This window comes from Colias eurytheme, chromosome 30 (assembly GCF_061535395.1).
Source record: "Colias eurytheme isolate Ceu_HAF_F1 chromosome 30, ilColEury1 Martin Lab GWU primary, whole genome shotgun sequence".
Lineage (NCBI taxonomy): Eukaryota > Metazoa > Arthropoda > Insecta > Lepidoptera > Pieridae > Colias > Colias eurytheme.
Window position 1 is genome coordinate 5,363,115 of NC_143009.1, and position 26,662 is coordinate 5,389,776.

Genomic DNA, 26,662 nt, shown 5'->3' on the forward strand with positions numbered 1-26,662 from the left:
TAGGGTTCTTAGGGTTAGGGTTAGGGTTAGGGTTTTAGGGTTCCGTTTTGTCCTGTTGAGGTTCGAAAAACAATTTTTTTCTGTCCATGGTTTTCTTTGAATGTTATGGATATGTCAAGACCCTTTTTTTAAAGAACGCGTGGATTTATCGAACTGTTATTTTTATTGATACTTAAATCTAGGGTAGATTGAAGCTGTGAAAAAATACAACTTATAAGCCAACGCAATCTAAAGTTTTACAGCTGTTTATGCTGCAAATTTTCGCAAGTTTCGACATTAGCAAGCGATTAAAAACAGGTTTAAACGGAAATTAAGGTGTGCGAGTGACTCCGATTCGCACTTGGTCAGTTTTTTTTTTATATATTGTACAATGTTAGATTTTTTTTTCTATTTTATCGAGTACGATTTTTAATTATATCTATGGTGGGCAGGATAGAGGTAAAAGAAACACAAAATTCACTTCAAAAAATATAATTATAATATCACAGACAATCTCATTTACCAAAAAATGGTAAGTTAGGCAATTTTCATACAATTATGGAACTAAGAATGAACGAAATAATATATTATACAGTACCTACATAAAATATTGTTTTTACATATTTTAATAATAAAATGGTTGAAACTTGAATATATAAAATGTTTGATGGTTAGGTGGGTAACGAAATCATAAAGACAAGTGATTATATGAAAAGAAAAAGATTCTAATTCTTTAGGTACATTGTTTTTTAATACTTTAACAAAAGACTTATGTCATGTAAGCTCGAATATGCAAGATGGTTTTAACTTGATAAAATTTACACTTTCTTTTGATATTTTATAGCATTTAAATACTTTAATTAAATCAATAATTAAATAAATGAGACATTTTTAAGAATAGAAAAAATCGATCAAAGTGGAAGACGTGGCTTCGAATCCCGCCACGTGTCGATTGAGTGAAACTTATTTGGCAAGATTCAAAGATACCTTACTCCGTGACGTGACGGTACTGTCATGACGCTGAAAGTTTTACTCTCAACGCGCCTAAAGAAGTTTCATTTCAAAAATATTTAATCTATCGTCTATAATCCAACACGCCTCAGTTCCAATAATTCCGAATAAATAAATATTAATTACATATCGTCTAGTTTAACTATACATTGTCATTTCTTCGCTTATTGGATCTAGATGATAATCGTATAGAAGCTCTAATGGAGGCCCTAGAACCGATCCCTGGGAGGGGCCGGACGAAAGTCTCTTGTGTGTCTTCTATTCTTTGCTGGTGGACTTCTTTTTTCCTGTGAATTATTAATAATTTAGTTAATTTTTAGTTTTAGTTTGCAGCATTAAAGGTTTCAACAATATTTAATAATTTTAAAGGACCGAAAAATATCATACTGGTGGAATGCGAAATATAAAATAAAAATGTGTGCGTGTACTAGTGTACACACGTAAGAAGTGAAACTTGTTTATGACCTTATTTTTCAAAAAATAATTATATATGCAACTTTACAGAAATACGTCGAATCACGCGTGGTAGGCATAAGAAAAAGATGGCGCGTAACGGAAAAATGTCACGCGTAACGAAAAAATGTTACACTAAATTTTTTTTCCAACCCCGATAAAGAAGTTTCACTTCAAAAATATTATATAAGCGTATTTTTAAGCGTAAATTAGGTACTTGATTAAATATACAGAATCATTTAAATACTACAACAAACAATCGAAAGAGTGATTGCTGTTAATGTAATTATTACGAAGTCAAAGTATTTCTAAAATATTTAATTTTGAGTTTACTAAAATATTATACATTTTTTTAACAATTTCACTGAACATGAACATTTTTTAAATTACCTCATTTTTATTTTTTTCACAAACAAAAAGACAATACCGAACTTTTAAAAGAGAATTTGTAAAAAAATTACCATCATAAAAAATATCTCACCTAGGAAAACACGGATTATCCCAGAACCTCTGATCAGCCCCGAAAGCCTCTCCATCAGCGAGGGTCTGCGGCATCTCAGCCCCCATCGTCTCCGGCAGTAGGAGACACAACACACCTCCTAATATACCGAGCACTCCTAGGATTAGGAGTGGCAGTTCTGGGGATATGTTCGCCTGGAGATTAATAAAAAAATTATATTAAATTGTAAAGTACATGAATTAATTAACAAAAATGTAATGTTTTTTTTTGAGTCAAATAAACTTTATTTATTTAATTTTTATTATAAGCCAGGGATCATCCTTTCATCTAGGTATACTACTTAGAATCGTGCCCAATCATATTTTTTTAGATAGCATACATAATGACAGGTTCTTGGGGAAGGTTTTAGAATATAACTTGTTAAGTTTTAGACAAAGCGGGCGAACGAAATCTTGGGCGGAACGCTTGTTTTTAAATATATAAAAAAATCTTTAAGGGATAGAAAACAAAATCGATCACGAGGCGGGATTTGAACCCGCGTCTTCTGCTTTTTTGCCGCCAGAGCAATCGAATTTCTAACGGACATACATATATCATTTTTAAATAAGTACTTATATAGATAATTAACACCCAGACACAGAGCAAACATCTATGTTCATCACACAAATATTTGCCCCGGGTGGGAATCGAACCCACGACCTCTGGCTTGGAAAGCAGGGCCACTACCAACCAAGCCAACCGGTCCGGGTCAACCAAGCCAACCAAATCTTACATAAATAACAATCAAACTCACAAGATAAACAACAAACGGCGCCAGTATACTCGCGACGTAGCCCATAATATGAATTAGGGCTACGCCCTGCGCCCGCACCACAGTGGGCAGCAGCTCGGCCGCGTACTGGAGCCCTATGTTGTACGACACGTTCACTGCGAAGCGCCCGAGGATCGCTAGGGCTGCGGACGGACCGCCTGGGACGAGATAAATGCTAAAATTAGCAGTATACAGGGTGTAATCGTTAAGTGTGCACAGGCGATTATTCCGTAACTATTGCAGATATAAAAAAAGACGGGTTGCACTGGGGGAGTGCCGGCAGAAGTGAAAACTTGATTATTAACGTTGAGCATGTTTGATATTTTGGAATGGTATCCGTCTTACGCTTTTTCGATCAGGTCACGTGTCCTGACGCGAGTTTAAGATTTTATACCCATTACAGAAAAAGTGCTCAACGCCGCTAAAGAAGTTTTCACTTCAAAAAACTTTAAACTGATTCCCGGTCGAAGCAAGTGATTTTTCAAAAAGATTGGAATGCACTTCTAATTCTTTTTAAAAATGAAGGAATGTTCCTTTCCTTTCCTTCGTATTTCAAGTTCTTTCCCTCCAGGGCACATTGAAAATGTCCACCCTGTATACCTCGACTAATCGTGTGTTTGGTTGTGTGGTGTACGTATGCTATGAGTATTTCTGTGCAAAGGAAGATCAAACTCAAAGTAAAACTTGTTTTTTCATGTAAATCTCAACAAGTATTCATTATTATTACAATTTAAACCGAGAAGAAATTGCAAGATACTTCTTTAAAAATATTTACATATTAAATTATTTTCTTAAAACAAAAATCCTCACCGATCGGCACAGCAGTTGCCAGTAGACTGAAAAGACCGCTGATGACCATGGAGCCACAGGCCAACCATCTTCTACCCCATCTGAATTTATAAAAAATCATATTGAATTAAATATCAAAATAAATATAAATATCAGATCAGATCGTGCCGCGTGTTAAAAATTGTCCTGAAACAATTTTTAACACGCGGCACGATCTGATCCCATACTAAGCTTTCGCTTGTGTTATGGAAACCAGATGGCTGATAAACATACATATATAATTTTAAATAAATACTTATATAGATATTCAACACCCAGACACAGAGCAAACATCGATGTTCATCACACAAATATTTGCCCCGGGTGGGAATCGAACCCACGACCTCTGGCTTGGAAGCCAATCGGTCATATGTTAAGTAGCTGAAACTTTAGGAAAAATAGAAATCTCGTAACATAATAGTAAATACTAGTAACTATTTCATTAACTTTCTTCGTCATAGCAAATGATCATGCAAACTTCAATATCTTTCCTTCAACTTTCTTTGACAGTCATTCTTTCTTTTCAAATTTCCAAAAAAAGCAGTTTACAAAATTGCAATCAAACATGGAACCAATCAATAAGTTCCTTCAATTTATTAATAAAGTATCAAATAAATATTATAAGTGGAGAAAAATCCACTCTTAAGGAGTTGGTTACATACAAACATACAGGTGAAGCTAATAGTGTGTTAAAACGGAATGATAAAAGGGAGTAACATCTTAACAAAAATTAACAGTAATTCTTTCTTTCATTCTTTTAAAAGAACTTACCGACAAAGTACCAGCAGCCAAAGGGACAGCAGGAAACTCCGTGGCAGCTAATATTTAGATACCCAACTCTTTCTTTCACCTAACTTTCCTTTCTTAAAGAACTTACCAAATACCAATTAAAAACTACAATCACAAAAGTTTCAGAACAGAACGTCATGACAGTAACAAAAAAAGTTTAGTAATGACAGTAATTCTTTCTTATTTACTTTGCAGTTAAAAAGCTTATCGAACCACAGTCAGATAAATGATTCATGATAATAGCAACTAATTTTTAGAAATGACAAGTCTCTCTTTCTTTCATAATGATAAATATCTTCCCAATCCCTACTAATATTATTAATGCGAAAGTAACTCTGTCTGTCTGTTACGCTTTCCCGCTTAAACCTCACATCCGATTTTGATGAAATTTGGCACAGATAATCTTTAGACCCTGAGAAAGAATATAGGTTACCTTTTATCAAAACACCACGGGGGCAAAGCCGCGGGCGGAAGCTAGTTTATAAATAACAGTATTCCTTTCTTTCCTAATCTTAGACTCTACAGTACTTTTAAGTCTCAAGTCTCAACCTTTCTTTCTTGTCCAATTTTATAGAACTTATATTTAAGCAACTTAATAAACGGTATTTCATTCTTTCATCATCTTTTCTTAGCTTAAAAATTATATTACAATAACATTTTTTTACTACAGATTAAGTTTTTAACTACAGAATAAGCTTTTTAAATACAGTTTAAGTTTTTAACTGCAGTTTAAACAGTTCATTACAGATTGTTTTTAACTACAGTTTAAGATTTTCAAAACAGAATAAGCTTTTAACTACAGTTTAAGTTTTTAACTACAGTTTAAGTTTCTAACTACAGATTCAGTTTTTAACTACAGTTTACGTTTTAACTTACCGATCCAATACTATAGTGAGGAAAGTATCAGCCGGGAACTCCGTAGCCGTCGCTATAGTGAAGGTAATGAATATATCCAACCCCAAAGACCCAACATTTCTAACATGGCCGTCGAAAACCAAAGAAATGGCCATCCAAATGATTATTAACAAAATGGCGTTCTTTCTGAGACGGGGAGTTCGGAAAATGTCAAGAACGGAATAAGTTCGTTGTGTCTCTGTCTGTTTTAGTGCGTTGTGGGATGCTTGCTGGAAAAAAAAAATATTTTTTATAGAATTATATATTTTTGAGGAATAGTTTTTTTCTTGATAGTGACAGTGGGTTAAAAGTAACTAGGTTTTAAACTATTTCTAATTGAACGTTATTTTACACACATAAACTAACATAAAATAGAAAACAGCGACAAGTTTTTACAAATGGCGGCCTTATCGCTAGGTAGCGATTTCTTCCAGACTACCAATTACCATTATTACTATGAAGAGAAACATGAAAAGACATTGGTATATTGGTTTTTAAAGCGTATTTTTAAAGAATAGAAAAAAAATTATAGTTATTTTTTTTAAATTAATTACTTTAAATAAATAAATAAATGTTAACTTTAAACTAAGGTATTCTATTTTGGAAATTTCGTATTCTCAATTTTGTGGAGGAATATTAGCAAAAAATGTATTAGTTTGATACAGAAGGCTTGTACACAACAAAGAAAGAGTTAAAGGATAAAAATGTAGGAAAAATTGTAAATCACGATAATTATTAGAAAAAAAAAACATTTTTAAATATTTTATATCATACACAGTGGTTAATCGTTACCATTATTGTTTATATAATTTAATAATTTTAAATAGATATCGCATACAAAATAATATCATTTTCACATCTAAATAAATAAATAAATAAACTCACTGTAAATTCACTGAGAACTTTATCCGGTATCTGCCTTTTGTTAATCCTCTCAAACTTCTTCATAATAACTAGAGCTTTATCTATTTTCCCTTGTGATAAGAGCCATCTGAAAATTAAATAAAAATTAGTTATTTTTAAATAGATATTTGGTTTTGATATAGCGTCATCTAGTGTAAAATTAAGGCTTGTTTATGTGTGTGTGTGCGTTCGTACTTATACTTTTGTATTGTGTGTGTTGAAATATTAAAATCATAGTGACAATGGGCCTTAGACAAAGTAAAAATTAAAAACCTTAACGAAGTTAGAAAAGGAAAAATGTATGGGATTGACATTAGATAGACCACGTGATCTAACGCGGCGTAGGTATGTCAATCCCATACATTTTTGCCTTTTCTAACTTCGTCATCGTTTTTTAATTGTTACTTTGTCTAAGGCCCAAGGTTATTATAAATCAAGTGGTTATAATATTATGAACCCATAAGATCATATCTAATCATCGGCTAATTAGTAGAGTCCCTTCTGTAGTTTCGAAGGGAAGAAATTGCCAAAATGATTGTTACAAACGCTTTTGTGTGTGTGTGTGTTAGCGTATATATGTATTTGTGTGTCTATGTGTACATGCGTGTAAGATTATATCTGTGCATGTATACATATGTGCACTTATGTTTATTTGTTTGTTTGTCTATGTGTGTGTGCACTGTATGTAAATATATTTGTATTGATTTTGCATTTTTTATGTGTGTCTATATATGTATATTTATGAAGTTTTTGTTCGCAGGCTTATATTAAAACTTTGTGTGCATATAACATAATGTATATGTCTCTGTTTCAGTATGTGTATGTTCATACTTCATAGTGTGTGTATGGGCATAACGCTGTCAAAGTTAATAATAGTTATGTTAATGTCTGTCAAAGTGTGCGTGCATACACTTATATGTGTGTGTGTGTGTGTGTATATACAAACCTAGCGCTCTCCGGCACAACCCAAGGGGTAGCGGCAGCAAATATAAACGGCAGGCTTATCCCAATAGCGTATCTCCGCCAGTCAGCTGCCCACAACGCGAGCCAGGGTAATAATGAGGCTCCAAATGTAAAGAATATAGCTATTGACATGTTCGCTACGAATGTCCGCCATTTTGGACCGACGTATTCGAGGACTGGAATGTTTTGATACTTTATTTATCAGAATCGAAGTGTTATTGTTGATTGTTGAAATAAATTATTAAATTTTATAAGTGTTTTATTTATTTATAATGATACTTATCAATTTTAACAATTATTTATTGAAAGGGACCTAACTTTATTTTAGTTACTATAAAGGAATAATGTTTATAATAATAATTTTGTTGTTACTAAGAGGGATTTGTATTTCTAGCAATTTTTTTAGTATAAATGCTATTTTGAACACTTACATTTACATTATTTATACTAATATGTATACGAGTCATATTTGTAAAATTTCCTTAAATTACAATATTTCAATAAAAATTCAATATTTCACTGAAATGTAAATTTCTTCTGATGAAGGAATATTCAAAATAGATATAGTTATTTAGCTATACTGAAATACTAGAATAATTATAGATACTGAATACTGATACAGATATAAGTAAAGAAAATCTCACCCAAAATATACATCATAGTGAAACAATTATCAAAGGCCAATCCCACTAAAAACCTGCACAAGGCAAAAGACCAAAAACTGTTCGTGAAAGCCGTTCCCACTCCTGCTGCGAATCCCATCATGTTCGTACCTGGGGACATACTCAAACTCAAATGCGTACTCAAACTCAAGTGCATACTCAAACTCAAATGCGTACTCAAACTCAAATGCGTACTCAATCTCGATATGGAACTAAAACTTGAAATATGTCTCAACAAAACCTTACTCAAACTCAAATGCGTAGTTACTCAAACTCAAATTCGTACTCAACTCAAATATAAAATATTTAAACGGGTACGAATCCCGTCTAGTAATCGCATTTTTCTATTCTTTACAATTTACTCGTCGTTCTAATTAAAATTTTAAAATTGAATTGCATTGAATTGAATTTCATAGAATTAAATTGAATTGAATTGCATAGAATTAAATTGAATTGAATTGCATAGAATCGAATTGAACCAAGATGAATTGAATTAAATTGAATTAAATCGAATTGAATTGCATAGAATTGAATTGTATCAAATAAAATTGAATTCCTTACCAACCAAAGCCGGTATCCGACCATATTTATCAGCAATCCAACCAAACACAAGACCCCCCACGATGGCCCCACAAAAGAAGATAGCTTGAGCTGTAGCAGGTAGGTTGTCTTTATCGCACACCCAGTCTAACTGTAATAAAAAAATAACATTATTTAAATTATGAAATTATTAGCTTTCAGCCCGCAGCTTCGGCCGCATATTTATAAGTCATTAGTTCCCGTTTCCGCTGGATTTCCGGGATAAAACCTATCCTATGTGTTAATCCAATTTACCCTCTATATGTGTGCTAAATTTCATTGTAATCGGTTCAGTAGTATTTGCGTGAAAGAGTAACAAACACACACACATCCATCGTCACAAACTTTCGCATTTATAATATTAGTAGGATAAGATAGGATAGGATTGTATTGTCACCGATCCTTGATAAGTGTACAAAGTTTGAATTAAATCTGTCCGTTTAAAGTCAAAATCGAGTCTAAAGTTGGTTACATACTTAAACATACAGGTGAAGTGTTATAAGCGTGTTAAAAATAACTAATATTTTGAAAATATACATATAAGAATTTTATATTACTGGCACAGAATACATAATAGTAGCTAAACGCTATTACTGCTTCTAAATTGTAATAATATTTTGAAAATATATGAATTTTGCCTGCTTTTCTGGGAGAGATAGCTTCTAGCGACTCGTCTCGCTTACCTATAGCGACAAGACCGCCCTCTGCTCATTATTAGATAAGTACCTAAAGTTTTTTGTAATGGTTTTCATTAAAGTATTTTTTGTTTATTTGAATTTCATTTCATTCGTCAGTGCATTTTCCAAAAATTAGGTAAGTAATTAAAATATTGAAGTAATTAAAAAGTTGTACGCATAAAAATTTGTAGTTAATTTTTTATAACCACTTTTTAACAACCTTAATTTTAATGCACATAATATGTAGGTAGACTGTACTTTTTTATTTCTTTGTGCTTGAGAACACAAAAAAACAGTAATTTGCACAAAAATAACAAAAAAAGTTGTTTAATTTACACAAAAATATTTTTTTACATCGTCACTGTCATTAACCTTTGGAATTCATTAACCGAAGAAATAATACGAACTGAATTAATTTTTTTATTTCAAAGAAACTAAAGAGAAATAACTTTGTACCTATTATTTTTATTTATTTAAAAAAAATGTATTACATATTGACATGATTTTAAAAGAGCAATTACGGAGTTTCTTGCCAGTTCATCTCCATAGATCTTAGCCATAGATAGTATATACTGCTTTCCGAATCGGTGGTAAATGTTAAAAATATGTAATGACGTTTCAAAAGTGCTTCTAGAAGAAGTCTAATTGAATAAATAAATGTTTGAGTTTGAGTAATTGAGTATATGATATGTGTGTTTGTATGTATTTACTTACTTACATATTTAAGATATAATATTTTAAATTAATGTAATATTTAAGTTTTAACTAACTACTATTGATGTTTTGTATTGAACTCTATTACTGAGCTGTGCCCTGCGGTTTTACCCACAGTGCTCCACTCCCAATGGTCTTAGCGTGATGATATATAGCCTTCCTCGATAAATGGGCTATCTCTAACACCTAAAGAATTTTTCAAATCGGACGGGACCAGTAGTTCTGAGATTTGTGCGTTCAAACAAACAAACAAACTCTTCAGCCTTATAATATTAGTATAGATTTAGCTAAATGGTAGGTACTATACACGGACACATTATCACATACAGATAATTAATATTATATGTAGTTAAATAATCTTATAAATAAAAATGAATCGCAAAATGTGTTGGTAAGCGCATAACTCGAGAACGGCTGAACCGATTTCGATAATTCTTTTTTTATTATATTCCTTGAAGTACGAGGATGGTTTTTATGTAGAGAAAACTTAAATATGTACCACGGGCGAAGCCGGGGCGGACCGCTAGTTACAAATAAATCATAGTAATATAATGGTCTATAGTTTATGTGCAACATATTGTAAATAAACATTTCCATACCGACTCTATTTTAATAATAGGCATTTTATTATAGACTAGCTTCCGCCCACGACTTTGTACGTGCATCCCCGTTTTTCCCCGTTCCCGCAAGAATTTCGGGAAATCCTTTCTTAGCGGATGCCTACGTCCTAACATCTACCTGCATGCCAAATTCCAGCCCGATACATCCAGTGGTTTGGCCTGTGCGTTGATAGATCACTATATCAGTCACCTTTGAGTTTTATATACATATAGATTGAAATATACAAGCAGAATATTATTATAAGACCTTCAAATAAACCGATCAATTTAACTTATGTATTACTTAATAATTGTACATAGTGCTTTGTCGTTATAACATACAGGCCTGTAGTTTTATTATCTAAGTAATAACTGTGTTAATATCTTTACTACGTTAAAAATATATTTTTGTGACGGACAAACAGATTTGCGTGTAAGTTGAAATTTAGCACACATATAACTTGAATTATCACATAGGATAGGTTTTATTCCAGAAATCCCATGGGAACTCGAACTATGCGGGTTTATTTTTGAAAACGTGGGCGAAGCTGCGGGCGGAAAGCTAGTCTATAATATTATAAGCGCATAACTTGAGAACGGCTGAACCGATTTCGTTAATTCTTTTTTTATTATATTCCTTGAAGTACGAGGATGGTTCTTACGTAGAGTAAACGTAAATATGTACCACGGGCGAAGCCGGGGCGGACCGCTAGTATATTATAAATGCGAGTTTGTGAGTATGGATGTATGTGTATTCTATGTACATATATGTTTGTTACACTATCACGCAAATACTACTGAACCGATTACAATGTTTAGCACACATAATATAGAAATTAGAAGGTAACTTTGATTAACACATAGGATATCTTTTATCCCAAAACTCCCACGGGAACGGTCACTAAGTGGGGTTTTCTTTTTAAACGCGGACGAATACGAAAACGAAACGATAAAACAAACAGAAATAAACTAACCTGCGAAGCAATAGTTTCATACGGCACATCGCTCCTATTATACTCCCACGTAGTACAGGGGACGATGGGCCATTCGTCGTCTGGTGTCGTCCGTCCCTGGGCCAGGGCCTGGGTCCAATTTGTTGTGTACATGTGACACCTGTCGTGGGGGTATGGGCCGTTCGATTTAGGGGGGATAGCTAGCTGACGCCTGAAAGAGATTATTTGGTTTTCACTTATTTTTGTAGGTTATTTTTTTGTGCGGTGCATTAATATCAAACGAACATAGAGCTAGAGCAAGACCATTATTTCGTGGTCTTTTAGTGTAAACGAAAACTCGTATTCAGTGTTGTTCAGTATTAGAACATGGCATAGAATCTTTCCGACCGCACTATAAGAACAATGAAAGAATGTTCTATGCCTGTTTACACTGAACGAATTTGACATAGTGGGGAGTGAGCATTCGTTTTAAAATTCAGAACGAATGCCATGTGATTACAAATAAATTATGAATTCCTTATTACACATTTTCTATATACAAATAACCTATTTACATAACTATTAGATATACAACCTTCTTTAAAATTATATTATTTTTTATATAATAGATGTCATTACCTAGCCAAGGTTTAATAATTCTCGAAGGTTCTTCCTAGATTGAAACGGATGCAATTTTGATTGATAAATCGGTTCAGTTATTACTAATTACTTGAAGATTATCTAGATACTGACATCCTTACTTTATATTATAAACTAGAATTCTCCCCTGGCATTGCCTAGGTTGTCTAAACACACAAATTATATCCTAAAACCTTCCTCTTGAACCATTCTATTTACATAAAACAGGATCAAAATCTGTTCAGTAATTTAAAAGATCCAAGCATACTTACACAGGCGGTGGTAAGTGACTACTATAAAGTGATGCTAAAATTGGTCTGTCTGACGTTTCATCGGGTAAATCAGGGCACAGATACATCAAACGAACATAGAGCTAGAGCAAGACCATTATTTCGTGATCTTTTAGTGTATACGAAAACTCGTATTCAGTGTTGTTCAGTATTAGAACATTGCATGGAATCTTTTCGAACGCACTAAGAACGTTCGCTCGTTTTTAGGGTTCCGTAGCCAAAATGGCAAAAACGGAACCCTTATAGTTTCGTCATGTCCGTCTGTCCGTCTGTCCGTCTGTCCGTCTGTCACAGCCGATTTACTCGGAAACTATAAGTACTACAGTGATGAAATTTGATGGGAATATGTGTTGTATGAACCGCTACAAAAATATGACACTAAATAGTAAAAAAAAGAATTGGGGGTGGGGCCCCCCATACATGTAACTGAGGGATGAAATTTTTTTTTTCGATGTACATACCCGTGTGGGGTATCAATGGAAAGGTCTTTTAAAATGATATAAAGTTTTCTAAAAAACATTTTTCTTAAAGTGAACGGTTTTTGAGATATCAGCTCTCAAAGTCGTAAAAAGTATGTCCCCCCCCCTCTATTTTTATAACTACGGGGTATAAAATTCTAAAAAAAATAGAGGTGATGCATGCTAATTAACTCTTTCAACGATTTTTGGTTTGATCAAAGTATCTCTTATAGTTTTTGAGATAGGTTGATTTAACTGTAATTTATTATATTTGCTGCTACGGAACCCTTTGTGCGCGAGCCCGACTCGCACTTGGCCGGTTTTTTATTTAAAATTTAATTGCACCCTAAAGGGTTGAAATAGGTGATGACAGTTTTTGATCCTGTGAAACCTCGGGACATTACTAGTAAAAATTTTATGTACAAGCACGTACAAGCTTTCTATCCGACTTCCCTTGTATTTAAATTTATGAATCGACTCTACTCCACGATTTTAAATTACTAACCTCCAATTCAATCTTTATTTATTACTCCCTCATAGCACAATAACACGTATTTGACAAATTTCCTATCTAGCTATCAAAAATATTGATCACCATTTTTGCTAAACCAAAAAAGATAAAACTCTACCCCATTGATAGATGCACGCTATGAAAACATACAAAAGCGGAACTACGGGAATCGAACCCACGATCCGTGACAAGTGACCGTGATCGTTTTGCACGAAAACATCGACCTTTGAATGGCCTTAAATATCTAATTTGTCACGAAGCTATTAATGAATTTTGTTTGTGTGTTTGATCGTAAGTAGCTATGGAACAAGTAGATTAAGTGTCATAATTAAAAAAATATTTGGCAAAATAATTGTTAACAAAAACGGCCAGAACTGGAAAAATATTAATGATACCAACCGAAAGGCTCAATAAAAATGCAAGTTGCAACATCCAAATCGGTTCATCCAATAGAAGGTTCTGAGGTAACATACACACAACAAAAACAGTCGTATTGAGAATCTCCTATTTGAAGTCGGTTTAAAAGTAACAACTATGAGTTGCGACTCTGTACCTATTAAATTATGAATCACAAACTTCTAAATAATAATCATACCACATTTTCAAATAGTTAGGTTATATCCCTTCAAATTCTAATAGCAATAAACAAAATATTACAGTTTTGAAAAACAAAAAAAAAATAATGTATTATTTGTATACGTAGTACTTATATTATTATTAGTCTGTGGTATTATCATCGATCCTTAGGTAATCCATACTAATATTATAAATGCGAAAGTAACTCTGTCTGTCTGTCTGTTACTCAATCACGCCTTAACTACTGAACCAATTTGCATGAAATTTGGTATAGAGATATTTTGATACCCGAGAAAGGACATAGGATAGGTTTTATCCCGGAAATCCTACGGGAACAGGTTTTTCTTTGAAAACGCGGGCGAAGCCGCGGGCGGAAAGCTAGTTTCTTATAAAGCATTTTAATGTCATAGAACCAAAATATAAAATTAAAACTGTTTGCTATATAAACGACTAGGTTGTTTGGTTGATGGTCATTACCTTGTGGGTCAAGGATTCGACGCCCGGTGAACGCAAAATAATTGCGAGAATAATATAACTGTTAGGTTTAAACCATAGTTTAAATCGTGTTTATTAAATAACAAAATAGTTTAGTATTTTTATTAGACGCGATTGAAAGAAAAAAATCTGTATCTTTACGCTTAAGTATATATTTACTAATATTAAAAAGAAGAAACCTTTGTATTTTCTTATTTTTGTATGTTTGTATTGAATAGGCCCAAAACTACTGGACCGATTTCAAAGTTTCTTTTAACATTACTTCTTCCGAATCCGTATAGCCTAGGTATATTTTATCCCGAAAAACGTAAATTTGTACCACGGGCGAAGCCGGGGCGGACCGCTAGTGCTAATATATTTATGTATATGGAAAAATATTTGTACATTTGTTTTTTACGAGTTTACAATATCATTTTTTATTATATTGAATAACATAGCCTATAGCCTATAACATTCACATGATTATTGATTAGCTTAACCTGTATGTTTGTATGTAACCGACTCGATTTTGACCCACTTTAAACGGACAGATTTAATACAAACTTTGTACACTTATCAAGGATCGGTGACAATACAATAATTTCATGAGTTCATATCGTGTTTTTTAATTTGAACTATATTATATATTCTTGTAAATAATTATAATAGTCGGAGAAAAAGCCTAGCACTTAGTTTTTGGAAAATATATATGTAGTGCCTTTAATACTAATTAAAAACATATCTCAAGGCTTTTTCCAAGTGCTTTATTAAATCAAAGGAAATCCTGCTTATTGAAAAACATAATAAATTCAAAATGAATTATTCAAGTGAAGTTTTTTATTTAAGTTTTTACAAACGAAACAATTAAATGTTATTAGTTATTACGATTGTTAACGTAATAATTGCGAAATTTTGTGATGATGGATGGATGTTTATTACTTTTTCACGCAAAAACTACTGAACCGTTTAGGGTGAAATTTTGTTTGGAGATAGATGTTGGTTATGATTAATATAAGCTACGAATTACGATATAATACCTATAGGACTCTTATAAAAAGGTACTTTGTGTAAAAACGTAAGTGTGTTTGTTGGTTACGCTTTTGCTGCACAGATCTGGATGAAATTTTGAAAATAGAAAGAAGAATTTAAAACAAACTATTTTTTTTAAATGAACACCTAAGTAGTTATTTAAAAGAGAAATTACCTATCTTTTTGTCCCTAACTATAAAGTATAATATCTTTTAACTAGTAAAATTCGTAAATCATGATTTAATAGGTATCCAAATCCATTATATTTACCCAAATTATAATTTTTAACTAATACATAAAGCCCATACATTTTATAATAAAAATAATCCTTACCTCTCTTCCACAGTGAGATTCGCCAACTCCGGTACCCAGCACCAATGCTGCTCAGGCACAATCGTCATAAATATTTGTGAAAAATATACGAACGCCACGAAAAACGCAAACGGTATCATCAGCAAAAACAATATCTTCTGATATAACCCAAATTCGCCTATATATGGCAATAAATCGTCGAAATCTATCACTTTCTTTTCTTTTTCTTCTTTCTTTTTATTATCTGTATCCGAACTGTCATTTGTGAACGCCTTATTGACATATCCTAGGTCTATATTTGACAGGTTGTCTATGGGCTCGTTTTGGCGGGAATCGTCTTCGCAACAAGAAGTTCGCTCTTGCGGCGCCATCTTTGTTTTGTTTATTTTTTAATTGTTGAAGTCGGGGGCATGCTCTGGTGCAACCTGTAATTAATGAAAAATAATGTTAGTCTATACTAATATTATAAAGCTGAAGAGTTTGTTTGTTTGAACGCGCTAATCTCACGAACTACTGGTTCCGATTTGAAAAATTATTTCGGTGTTAGATAGCCCATTTATCGAGGAAGGCTTTACGCTAAGACAAACAGGAGCGGAGCCACGCGGGTGAAACCGCGAAGCGCAGCTAGTATTCAATAATAATGCAATTTTTGAAAAATGAAAATACAAAACAATACAAAAAGTATAGAATTGAATATTTAACTGAACATTTTTTACTCGTACCTAATTACAATTCAAAAAGAATTATCATTCATTTGTCTAAGTAAAAAATAATTTAGACATCTGTGAGTTTATGCAAACCATAATAAAAAATAACAGAAATCATAACAGCTATAACCACAGTATAAAAAATATATATAAGTCTTGTAAATATTTCTACTGACAAAAAGTTCGGTACCTAGTAAAAATTTAACTTAAAAATTACTCTATATCTCTTTTTATTATCTATACTAATACTATAAAGAGGAAAGGTTTGTAATGTAATGTATGTATGGTTTTCACGCATAAACTACTGGACCGATTTCAAAAATTCTTTCACCATTAGAAAGCTGCATCTTCACTGAGCAACATAGGCTATATTGCATTTTCAAAAAAATTAGAGATCCTTACCAAAAATGCAATAATGTAACCCAAGGTGTAAAAAATTCCTTAATAAAAATAACGTAGTACAAGGATGTAAGTACGAGGATGGTTCTTATGAAAAAAAACGTAAACATGTAGGTACCACGTGCGAAGCTAGGGCGGACCGCAGGCTATATTAAAAATATACAAACAAATATGAAATAAAGATTCCATACATTTTGATTAATAGTTAACTCTGTTTATAAATTTTCAATTAAACAGAGAAAATTTTATCAATATTGATTTACTATTTTCCAGTATAAGTACATACAATTATATTAAGTTATCGACTTACTGTTAATAAATAACAAATTACGAACCCACTTGAACAAGGCAGTTACAGATAACTAAAGTTGATTTAGGACTTTTACGGAGACTGGATCTAGTTCAAACTAAATGTCAAGTGCTACCTAGACTTGTCGACTACGACTACGATTTCGACTACGACTACGGCAAGTTTATGATTACGACTATGATTGAAGATATAACAATGATTTATGACTACCTTAAAAATATAAGCATGTGCAAATTGTGCACATTTTTGAAACAACATATTGCGTAGTGATAAAATATCAGTAAATTCACAAATCTTTTTTATATATAAAAATGAATCGCAAAATGTGTTGGTAAGCGCATAACTCGAGAACGGCTGAACCGATTTCGATAATTCTTTTTTTATTATATTCCTTGAAGTACGAGGATGGTTTTTATGTAGAGAAAACGCAAATATATACCACGGGCGAAGCCGGGGCGGACCGCTAGTATTTAATAAAATAAACAGACGATATTTAGATAAAGATTCAGCCAATTCGTTCAAATAGATGAATAAATTGAAAAAATAATAGTTATATTTAAAACTTATTGATCCACACTTTTCAGCCCCTTTCCCAATAAAAAAACATTTAAACTAGAATTTATGTTTTTGGTTTTATGGCATTCAAATGCTTTATAAATATTTAAAATTTATAAAGAATAGAAAAAATTCGATCACGAGGCGGGACTCGAACCCGCATCCTTTCGCGCCATTCCGGGGCGGAAGTCCCGCCTCGTGATCGAATTTTTTCTATTCTTTATAAATTTATAACATTTAAACTTTTAATTATATTAACTACGATACATTTTTCTTTTTAGAATCCTAAATTCGACTACATGCATCATACCAAGATAATTCATACTTACTTATAAATATATTTAAATTTTTACCTGTATACTTTTTGAATTTAACCGTATCATATTTATATTTATGCCCTCAATTAAATTCACTTTTTGTACATCAAATCGGGGATTTACTGATTACAATTACTTTGAAAGTAAAAAACATTGTATTGTTATGTTTCTATACGAGATGAAGATGGTAAAAAATATGAAAACCCAGTACTGATGTCTGATGACTTTAAGATGAATTTATGATTGTCTGTGTGTTTGCGGTTTGAAAACTGTGGATTTGATTAGAAAAACAAATTAAAATATGAATGATTTGTTTGTTTTTTTGTGTTTGAAAATAATTTGCAACTGTAACAAAAATGGTCTATATATTTTTTATGTTTTTATAACGTAGTACTTAGTTACTACTTACTAGTTACTACAAAAAATGTAATGTTTTTTGTTTTAGATCGAATGCGTTAAGTGTTAACCATTTTATTTATTCCTCCTGATAGATCAATTATTTTTTGACATATTTGTGCCGGAAACATAACAATAAACGAAAAAAATGTACCTGAAGCTCATTTTTATTTTGAAAACATAGGTACTTAATACGTGTATTTTGTTTAATATATTCAACAAAAATAACAAAATATTATTAAATAGCAGGCAAAGACAACAGCTACAACTAGTCTTCATTACCAGGAAAATACATATTGTATTCTACTTACTGTTGCGTAAATTTTAACATTCTGCTGGCATTTATAGCAAGGCTCTTGATGGAAGATTAGATATACTAGCAGTACTAGCTTGAACCGTGGTTTTGCGTAACACATAGTATAAAACAAAGTCGCTTTCTCTGTCCCTATATCCCTATGTATGCTTAATTCTTTAAAACTACGCAAAGGATTGTGATTAGCTGTGTCCCACGGATTTACTCGCATTTCTCCGCTCCTGTTGGTCTTAGCGTGATGATACATAGCCTATAGCCTTCCTCAATAATTGGACTATTTAATAATTTTTACAAATTAGTATAGATTAAAAATTCTATCTGTTGTGTTTTATACATACTTGGCTAAACTATTACACCTATTTTGATGAAATTTAGACAATAAATAGTTGAAAACCCAGTGTCCAACATTATAGGCTAAATATTTTATAACTTTTTTTTAATTATTTGACTTATATTACTGTTAACTTTCATACAAATCCGTCAAGCAGTTTTAAGGTGACAGAGTAACATACATACGCCACAAATAATCAATAAAAGAAATTACTTTCCTTTAAAAGAAATAAACAATCTATTAATATTCAAATTAACTAAATATTGTAATTGATCTGCTAAGTTATCGCTAAGTTACTATAAAATTAATTAGCATACTTGAATAATCTAACTTGATTATTCAGTTTCGACCCTGGCATTGTAACCATACTTCCGATTGAATACCAAGGTAATAATTATTAATTAATAATCCATACTAATATACAGCTTAAGAGTTTGTTTGTTTGAACGTGCTAATCTCAGGAACCGCGGGTCCGATGGAAACGTTATTTCACTGAGATTATTGAGGAAGGCTTTATAGACCAATAGGAGCGGAACAATGCGGGTAAAACCAGGGCACAGCTAGTTTCACTTCAAAAAATGTTGTGCAAAAAATAGAAAAAATCTGTGTTTTTATGTATAGTTATTAAATAATACAAAGATGTTTTTTGTATGTAGGGCCTCAAAAAAGGCTCAAAGAAGGTCCTAAGAGCTCGATATACCTATTCCTTAAATGCCATAATAAGGCCTAAATGCCCTATTAGATTCCTTAAAAACCTTGTTCAAAGCACTTAAGTACAAAATTTAAAGAATTAATGCCGTATATAATGTATAAGCTAAAACACCTTTCTACATATTACATGTGCAAGTGATTTTATATCTTATTCCATTGAGATTGAGTTTATTTTTATTCGGATGATTTAGTACAGACGCGTGGCAATGACCTGAATCTTTTTACTATGTAATTGTTACTTGAGTATTTATAATTCTTTACATAACACTTGTGCCTAGATTTAGTGCCCTAGGTTTTAGGTTTAAATCTAAAATAGGTTATATAGGTAAACTAGCTTTCCACCCGCGGCATCGCCCGCGCAGACATAGAAAAACCCGCATAGTTCCCGTTCCCGTGGGATTTCCGGGATAAAACCTATCCTATGTCCTTTCTCGGGTATCAAAATATCTCTATACCAAATTTCATGCAAATTGGTTCAGTAGTTAAGGCGTGATTGAGTAACAGACAGACAGACAGAGTTACTTTCGCATTTATAATATTAGTATGGATTAAATATTGTTACTTTTACAACTGTTAAAGTTGAAACAGTTTAAAATCTACGATATTTTTCTTATCAATAAATTTTAAGTTTATGCTGATAATAATTCATATTTTTCTAATTGCAGAGAGAGAAGTTTCACTAGCTTTGGACCGCTGCTTTAGCCGCGCTTATCTATACTAATTACTAATACATATTATAAAACTGAAGACTTTGTTTGTTTGTTTGAACTCTCAGGAATTACTGGTCTGATATAAAAAATTCTTTCGGTGTTAGATAGCCCATTTATCGAGGAAGGCTATAGGCTATAATATCATCACGCTAAGACCAACAGAAGCAGAGACACGCGCGTGTAGTGTGATATAATTTCATCCCCTATTTATATATTTTTTTACTCTTTTGAAAATTTATGAACAGAGAAGATTATATTTTACGTACTTTACCCGTTTGAGGCAGACAGACTTTATAATAATCGATAGTGAAAGTAAAATCTCAATTTAAAGCACTTAAGAAATAGCTGTTACATACAATCATTTATTGTTATATAAGACAGTTAAATTTAAAAGGTAATTCATTGTACGTAAGTTACCTTGACCTTGTCCATTCATAATTTACCGTATAGTATACTGTTTTATGTTTAGTTTATACTATGGCATAGATATAACTTTACTAGATTTCCGCCCGCGGCTTCGCCTGCGTTTGCAAAGGAAAACCCGCATAGTTCCCGTTCCCGTGGGATTTCCGGGATAAAAACTATCCTATGTGTTAATCCAAGTTACCCTCTATATGTGTGCTAAATTTCATTGTAATCGGCTCAGGAGTTTTTACGTTAAAGAGTAACAAACATCCATACATCCATACATCCTTACAAACTTTCGCCTTTATAATATTTATTAGATTTTAAGCTATCGCATAGCTTTTATCTCAAACTGAGTGCGGCGACCGAATGTAAAAATTCCGTAACGAAAAACAAAAAACCTAACACACACTCCAACCGGCACATCGATGCGATGCTTCATGCTATGCAATAGCTTTACCGCGGCAGTCCTCGAATGCCACATGGCTATTGCATAGCTTCTATCGTGGGCCTTGAGCGCGGGGACCGAATCCAGAAATTCCGTAACGAAAAAACCTCACGCTCCCCACTACGACGGGCGCGGAGGTGTGGCTTGAAGGCATAGCATGCAATAGCTTTACCGCGGCAGTCCTCGAATGCCACATGTATTTTTTTCTTTGATACGCGAGCACATGAGTAGAAAGACGCGAGTAAATAAATGTGCAGCAACCGATTTATTTGCCACTATCGTAATAAATAGATAAATAAATATTTCAGGACAATTTTCACACACGGCACGATCCGATCCCATACTAAGCTTTCGCTTGTGTTATGGAAACCAGATGGCTGATAAACAACTACTGGTTCGATTTGAAAAATTCTTTCGGTGTTAGATAGCCCATTTATCAAGGAAGGCTATAGGCTATATATCATCTCGCTAATACTAACAGGAGCGGAGCCACGCGGGTAAAACCGCGGAGCGCAGCTAGTTTTTAGTAAAGCTCTGTGTTGCTTTGAACTATGTAGTTAGTTAACTTTGTGAGATCTTTTTAAATATCTGTAAGTTTATAAAATAACCAAAAAAATATATTTATTTCTTTGTTTAAAGTAATGACGCTATATCAATTACTAGCTTTCCGCCCCCGGCTTCGCCCGCGCAGTCAAAGAAAAACCCGCATAATTCCCGTGGGATATCCGGGATAAAAAGTAGCCTATGTCCTTTCTCGGGTATCAAAATATCTCCATACCAAATTTCATGCAAATTGGTTCAGTAGTTTAGGCGTGATTGAGTAACAGACAGACAGACAGAGTTACTTTCGCATTTATAATATTAGTATGGATTGGATAATTTAATGTAATGATTAAATTGCACAACTTTATATAAACGCGGAAGAGTCAAAGCTTTATATATATAATTAGTGTCTGTATGTCTGTTTGTCCTTGATATATACAGTTAAAATACATTAAGTAGGTACTTATATGTGTTTAAGAACATCGCTTACGAATGTATGTAGGTAATAAGTATTTATTTTGTTTAATTTACGTACACTTATATACTCTCTCTAGCCCGCGGCTTCGCCCGCGTAGTAAAAGAAAAAACCCGAATAGTTTCCGTTCCCGTGTAATTTCCGGGATAAAACCTATCCTATGTCCTTGCTCAGGTTTCAAGCTGTCTGTGTATCAAATTCGAAGTAAATCTATGCATTAATTTTTGAGTTTAGCCCGGACATACATACAGACAAACTTTTTTGGCATCAATATCTATATTGTAGATCACGAACCGTATTATAACGAACGTATTATTTAAAAAAAATATTCGATGTACAGTTTTGACTTTCCTACGATTTTATTATGTTACGAGCAGTCCGTCCCGGCTTCGCCCGTGGTACATATTTACGTTTTCTCTACATAAGAACCATCCTCGTACTTCAAGGAATATAATAAAAAAAGAATTATCGAAATCGGTTCACCCGTTCACGCGTGATGCCGTGACCAAGGAAAACGGGTTTCATTTTTATATATTGTACTAGGTTTCCGCCCGCGGCTTCGCCCGCGCAGTCAAAGAAAAACCCGCATAGTTCCCGTTCCCGTGGGATTTCCGGGATTGCGTCATTTTCCCGGGATAAAAAGTAGCCTATGTCCTTTCTCGGGTATCAACATATCTCCATACCAAATTTCATGAAAATTGGTTCAGTAGTTAAGGCGTGATTGAGTAACAGACAGACAGACAGAGTTACTTTCGCATTTATTATATTAGTATGGATGTAAAAAAGTAATAAATACATATAATAAAATTTATCAATTGTTCTCTTCTGTTTATGATCTACACAGTTTTAGGACAAATATTTACCTAAACTATTCTAAATACGGAAGGGCGTTTATTTGTCCTTCCGTCATTCTGTAACGGATGAATGATTGACGTGACTTCAATAAAAAGATATCTATCTGACAGTGGCATACAATAATTTTTATTTGAATAACTCGAGCAAATCCGCGTGTTATAGGTATATTAAGTACCTTTTTAACCAACTTCAAATAAAAATAACTACGTTAAAAAACGGACTTCAAAAAGGAAAAAGTAAAATATTTGGTATTAATCAAAACATATTATTTAGATGTGCTATTTAATAAATAGGTTTGAAGTCATTTGTTATGTATTTTTAAGTATGTTATTTGTGCACTAGAATATTGGTGACAGACACACAAACTTTTCTACTTCACCAATGATTTATTTTATTGTTGTAATAGTAGGAAATCATATCATTAATGAAGTAATAAAAATCCCTTCATAACAATCAATAATGATTGTTAAACAATTAAATAATGATACGTAATATACAGGAAATTAATATCAATGGATTTACCAATAGTACCAACTACGAGAATAGTCTGAACACAATAACTACAAAATTTTAAATGTCATAATAATCTATACCAATATTATAAAGCTGAAGAGTTTGTTTGTTTGTTTGAACGCGCTAATCTCGGGAACTACTGGTCCGATTTGAAAAATTTCTCGGTTTTTGATAGCCCATTTATCGAGGAAGGCTATAGGTATATATCTGTGGTATATATCATCACGCTACGACCAACAGGAGTGGAGCCACAGGGGTGAAACCGCGCGGAGCAGCTACTTCTATATACCTATGTAAATTAAGTTCATTCGATTCCATAAATTACTACAACCCGTACGAATTAACTTGAGACCTGACCCGATGACGTTATTTTCAATTTAATCTTATATATATAAAATTCTCGTGTCACAATGTTAGTCTGCATACTCCTCCTAAACGGGTGGACCGATTCTCATGAAATTTTCTGTGCATATCGGGTAAGTCTGAGAATCGGCCAACATCTATTTTTCATATGTACCACGGGCGAAGCCGGGGCGGACCGCTAGTATTATAGGTAATTTTCCAAAATAATAGAATGTAACTGAAACTAAGTAAGTACCAGTGTTACTTACTTTGGGTACAAATATTTTTAAGGAAGAACTAATATATCGCCTATGATGCACTCCAGCCGAGTCTCATTATAGCTGTGCCCCGCGGTTTTACACGCATTGCTCCTCGTGAATTGGTTTTAGCGTAATGATAGTATATTAGCGTAAAACTTTCTTCGATAAATTAATCTAAAAGTGAAAATAATTGTTCAAATCGGATCCGTGGTTCTTGAGATTAGCACGTTCATGCAAACAAATAAATTTTTTAGCTTTATGATACATATTACTATAGACGTATGAATGTTAAATGTACTAAAAAAGTAATAGTATGGAAGAGACTATAGATAATTGTAAATTAAAAAGAAGTGAAAATTATAATTCTTGCGGAAAAATTAAAGTCATAATTAGCTAAAGCACTTACCGAAAATAATTAATAATGCCATTTCAATTTTTTATTTTGATTAGTTCTTATCTTCTTATCAATTTTATTGTTTTTAAATAAATTACAAAACAGCAACATTATGTAACAGCAATTAAATTTGAAATTACTTTAAAATGAAGACAATGTTCTCAATTCGAAATGCATTTTTTTTTATTAAGTCGGTACTACACGGTCATTTTGATAAAAAAGTGAAACGTTCTAAATAAAATATTATAAAATATAAATAAAATTATCATCTAAGCGTCCTTTAAAATAATATATGCACAAAAACAGATAACTTAAAAAATATAAATCATTTAATTAAGTTATTACAACATTCAATGTCGAATCCAAATCTTAGTTATTTTAACGCAATGTCACGGTCAAATACGAAAAACACAATATTCGATTTTAATCTATATTTTTATTTAATGCCAATTTCAATCTTTAATACTTTACACAACCGCCTTAATTAAATAATATAAAATCAAATTAAAAACTGCAATTCCAAAAATGTCAAATTCTTTTTTCAAAACTTTTACGTTTCAGCCACAGCCCATTCACCCTAAATTAAAAAATAAAAACGTCAAAACGTCAAACGTACCAAATGGTTTTTTTTTTAATTCCCGATTTGCACAGATCACGAAACCACAGACACAAGTAACTATACGCGCGTAAATTTACTTGATTTTGGCGGCAAACGCGTGCGCGCCTACCAACCGACTGAGTAACTATGAAAAATGTTCTGCTTAAATAATATTCCATTCAATGAAACAGTATGTAAATAAAAACATTTTTAATTTTTAAGGCTACGCATAAATGGTTTGCGATTTGTTAATTAATAATTTGTCAAACATAACAAAAATATTGAATAATAAATTTAAAAATTATTGAGACGCGCGAAACGTTCTTAAATTTTAGAAAAATAAATCCATTAACCATACGTTCAAATAAAGAATGGCTTAGAAAATAATATAAAGTATTATGGAGTGATTTTCAGTGATTTCAAGATACAGAAAAAATGTTGATTGTGTGATGTGTGTTTTCTTCGTGTTTATCTGAAGTTATGTATAAAACTTTGGGAAGAAAGTTGGGAGTTTTCTGACAGGTAAGTCAATAAAGTTTATATTTTGTATTTCATAAAGTTCACCCGGGGCAAATATTTGTGTGATGAACATAGATGTTTGCTCTGTGTCTGGGTGTTAATCTAATATATATTATAAAGGCGAAAGTTTGTAAGGATGTATGGATGTATGGATGTTTGTTACTCTTTCACGTAAAAACTACTGAACCGATTACAATGAAATTTAATTTATAGCAGAAAATTTATAGCACACATATAGAGGGTAACTTGGATTAACACATAGGATAGGTTTTATCCCGGAAATCCCACGGGAATGGGAACTATGCGGGTTTTCCTTTGCAAACACGGGCGAAGCCGCGGGCGGAAATCTAGTTATCTATATAAGTATTTATTTAAAATAATATATGTACTAGCGGTCCGCCCCGGCTTCGCCCGTGGTACATATTTCGCAATAAAAAGTAGCCTATGTCCTTTCTCGGGTATCAAAATATATCCATACCAAATTTCATGTAAATTGGTTCAGTAGTTTAGGCGTGATTGAGTAACAGACAGACAGACAGAGTTACTTTCGCATTTATAATATTAGTATGGATGTTTATCAGCCATCTGGTTTCCATAACACAAGCGAAAGCTTAGTATGGGATCAGATCGTGCCGTGTGTGAAAACTGTCCTGAAATATTTATTTATTATTTTAATACCTGAAGTTTATGTAACGAAACTATACGCTACTCTTATAAAAGTATAATTTTTAAATTAACTAGCTTACCGCCCGCGGCTTCGCCCGCTTTGTCTAAAACCTAATATATTATATATGTACTAAAGTCTAAAACCTTCCTCTTGAATCACTCTATCTATTAAAAAAAACCGCATCAAAATCCGTTGCGTAGTTTTGAGACATAGGGACAGAGAAAGCAACTTTGTTTTACACTATGTAGTGATTCATTGATTACTATCGTATTATTAATTTGTGATACATTCCATGCATTTTATAATATATTCTTTAATTATATTTTTATCAAAATGGATGTAATTTTTTAC

The 26,662-nt window shown here is 32.6% G+C and overlaps 1 protein-coding gene across 2 annotated transcripts; it reads right to left on the bottom strand.

Annotated features, from left to right (window-relative positions):
* Positions 1 to 1,008: 1,008 nt before the first annotated feature.
* On the bottom strand, positions 1,009 to 25,253 carry LOC149895844 (organic cation transporter protein-like). Of its 2 annotated transcripts, none has more exons than XM_090118616.1 (12): positions 25,144 to 25,253; positions 15,565 to 15,968; positions 11,297 to 11,486; positions 8,315 to 8,444; positions 7,736 to 7,864; positions 7,075 to 7,267; positions 6,111 to 6,216; positions 5,208 to 5,455; positions 3,525 to 3,604; positions 2,697 to 2,872; positions 1,925 to 2,097; positions 1,009 to 1,277 (listed from the first exon to the last, which is right to left on the bottom strand). In XM_090118616.1, exons 2-12 carry the CDS (start codon positions 15,912 to 15,914, stop codon positions 1,133 to 1,135), a joined length of 1,920 nt encoding a protein of 639 aa, XP_089974742.1. In that variant the 5' UTR covers positions 15,915 to 15,968; positions 25,144 to 25,253; the 3' UTR covers positions 1,009 to 1,132. The 2 variants fall into 2 exon arrangements, with proteins under 2 accessions (XP_089974742.1, XP_089974743.1); XM_090118617.1 differs by lacking the exon at positions 25,144 to 25,253 and adding an exon at positions 16,960 to 16,978.
* Positions 25,254 to 26,662: the final 1,409 nt, after the last annotated feature.

Bases quoted from the DNA above. Each gene is read 5' to 3' on its own strand.
- LOC149895844 (XM_090118616.1), bottom strand. From the start codon at position 15,914: ATGGCGCCGCAAGAGCGAACTTCTTGTTGCGAAGACGATTCCCGCCAA. The intron at 7,268-7,735 runs GTGAGATTTTCT...AAAACATTCCAG, and splicing joins CACTATGATGTATATTTTGG to TCCTCGAATACGTCGGTCCA. The intron at 1,278-1,924 runs GTGAGATATTTT...AATAATTCACAG, and splicing joins GATAATCCGTGTTTTCCTAG to GAAAAAAGAAGTCCACCAGC.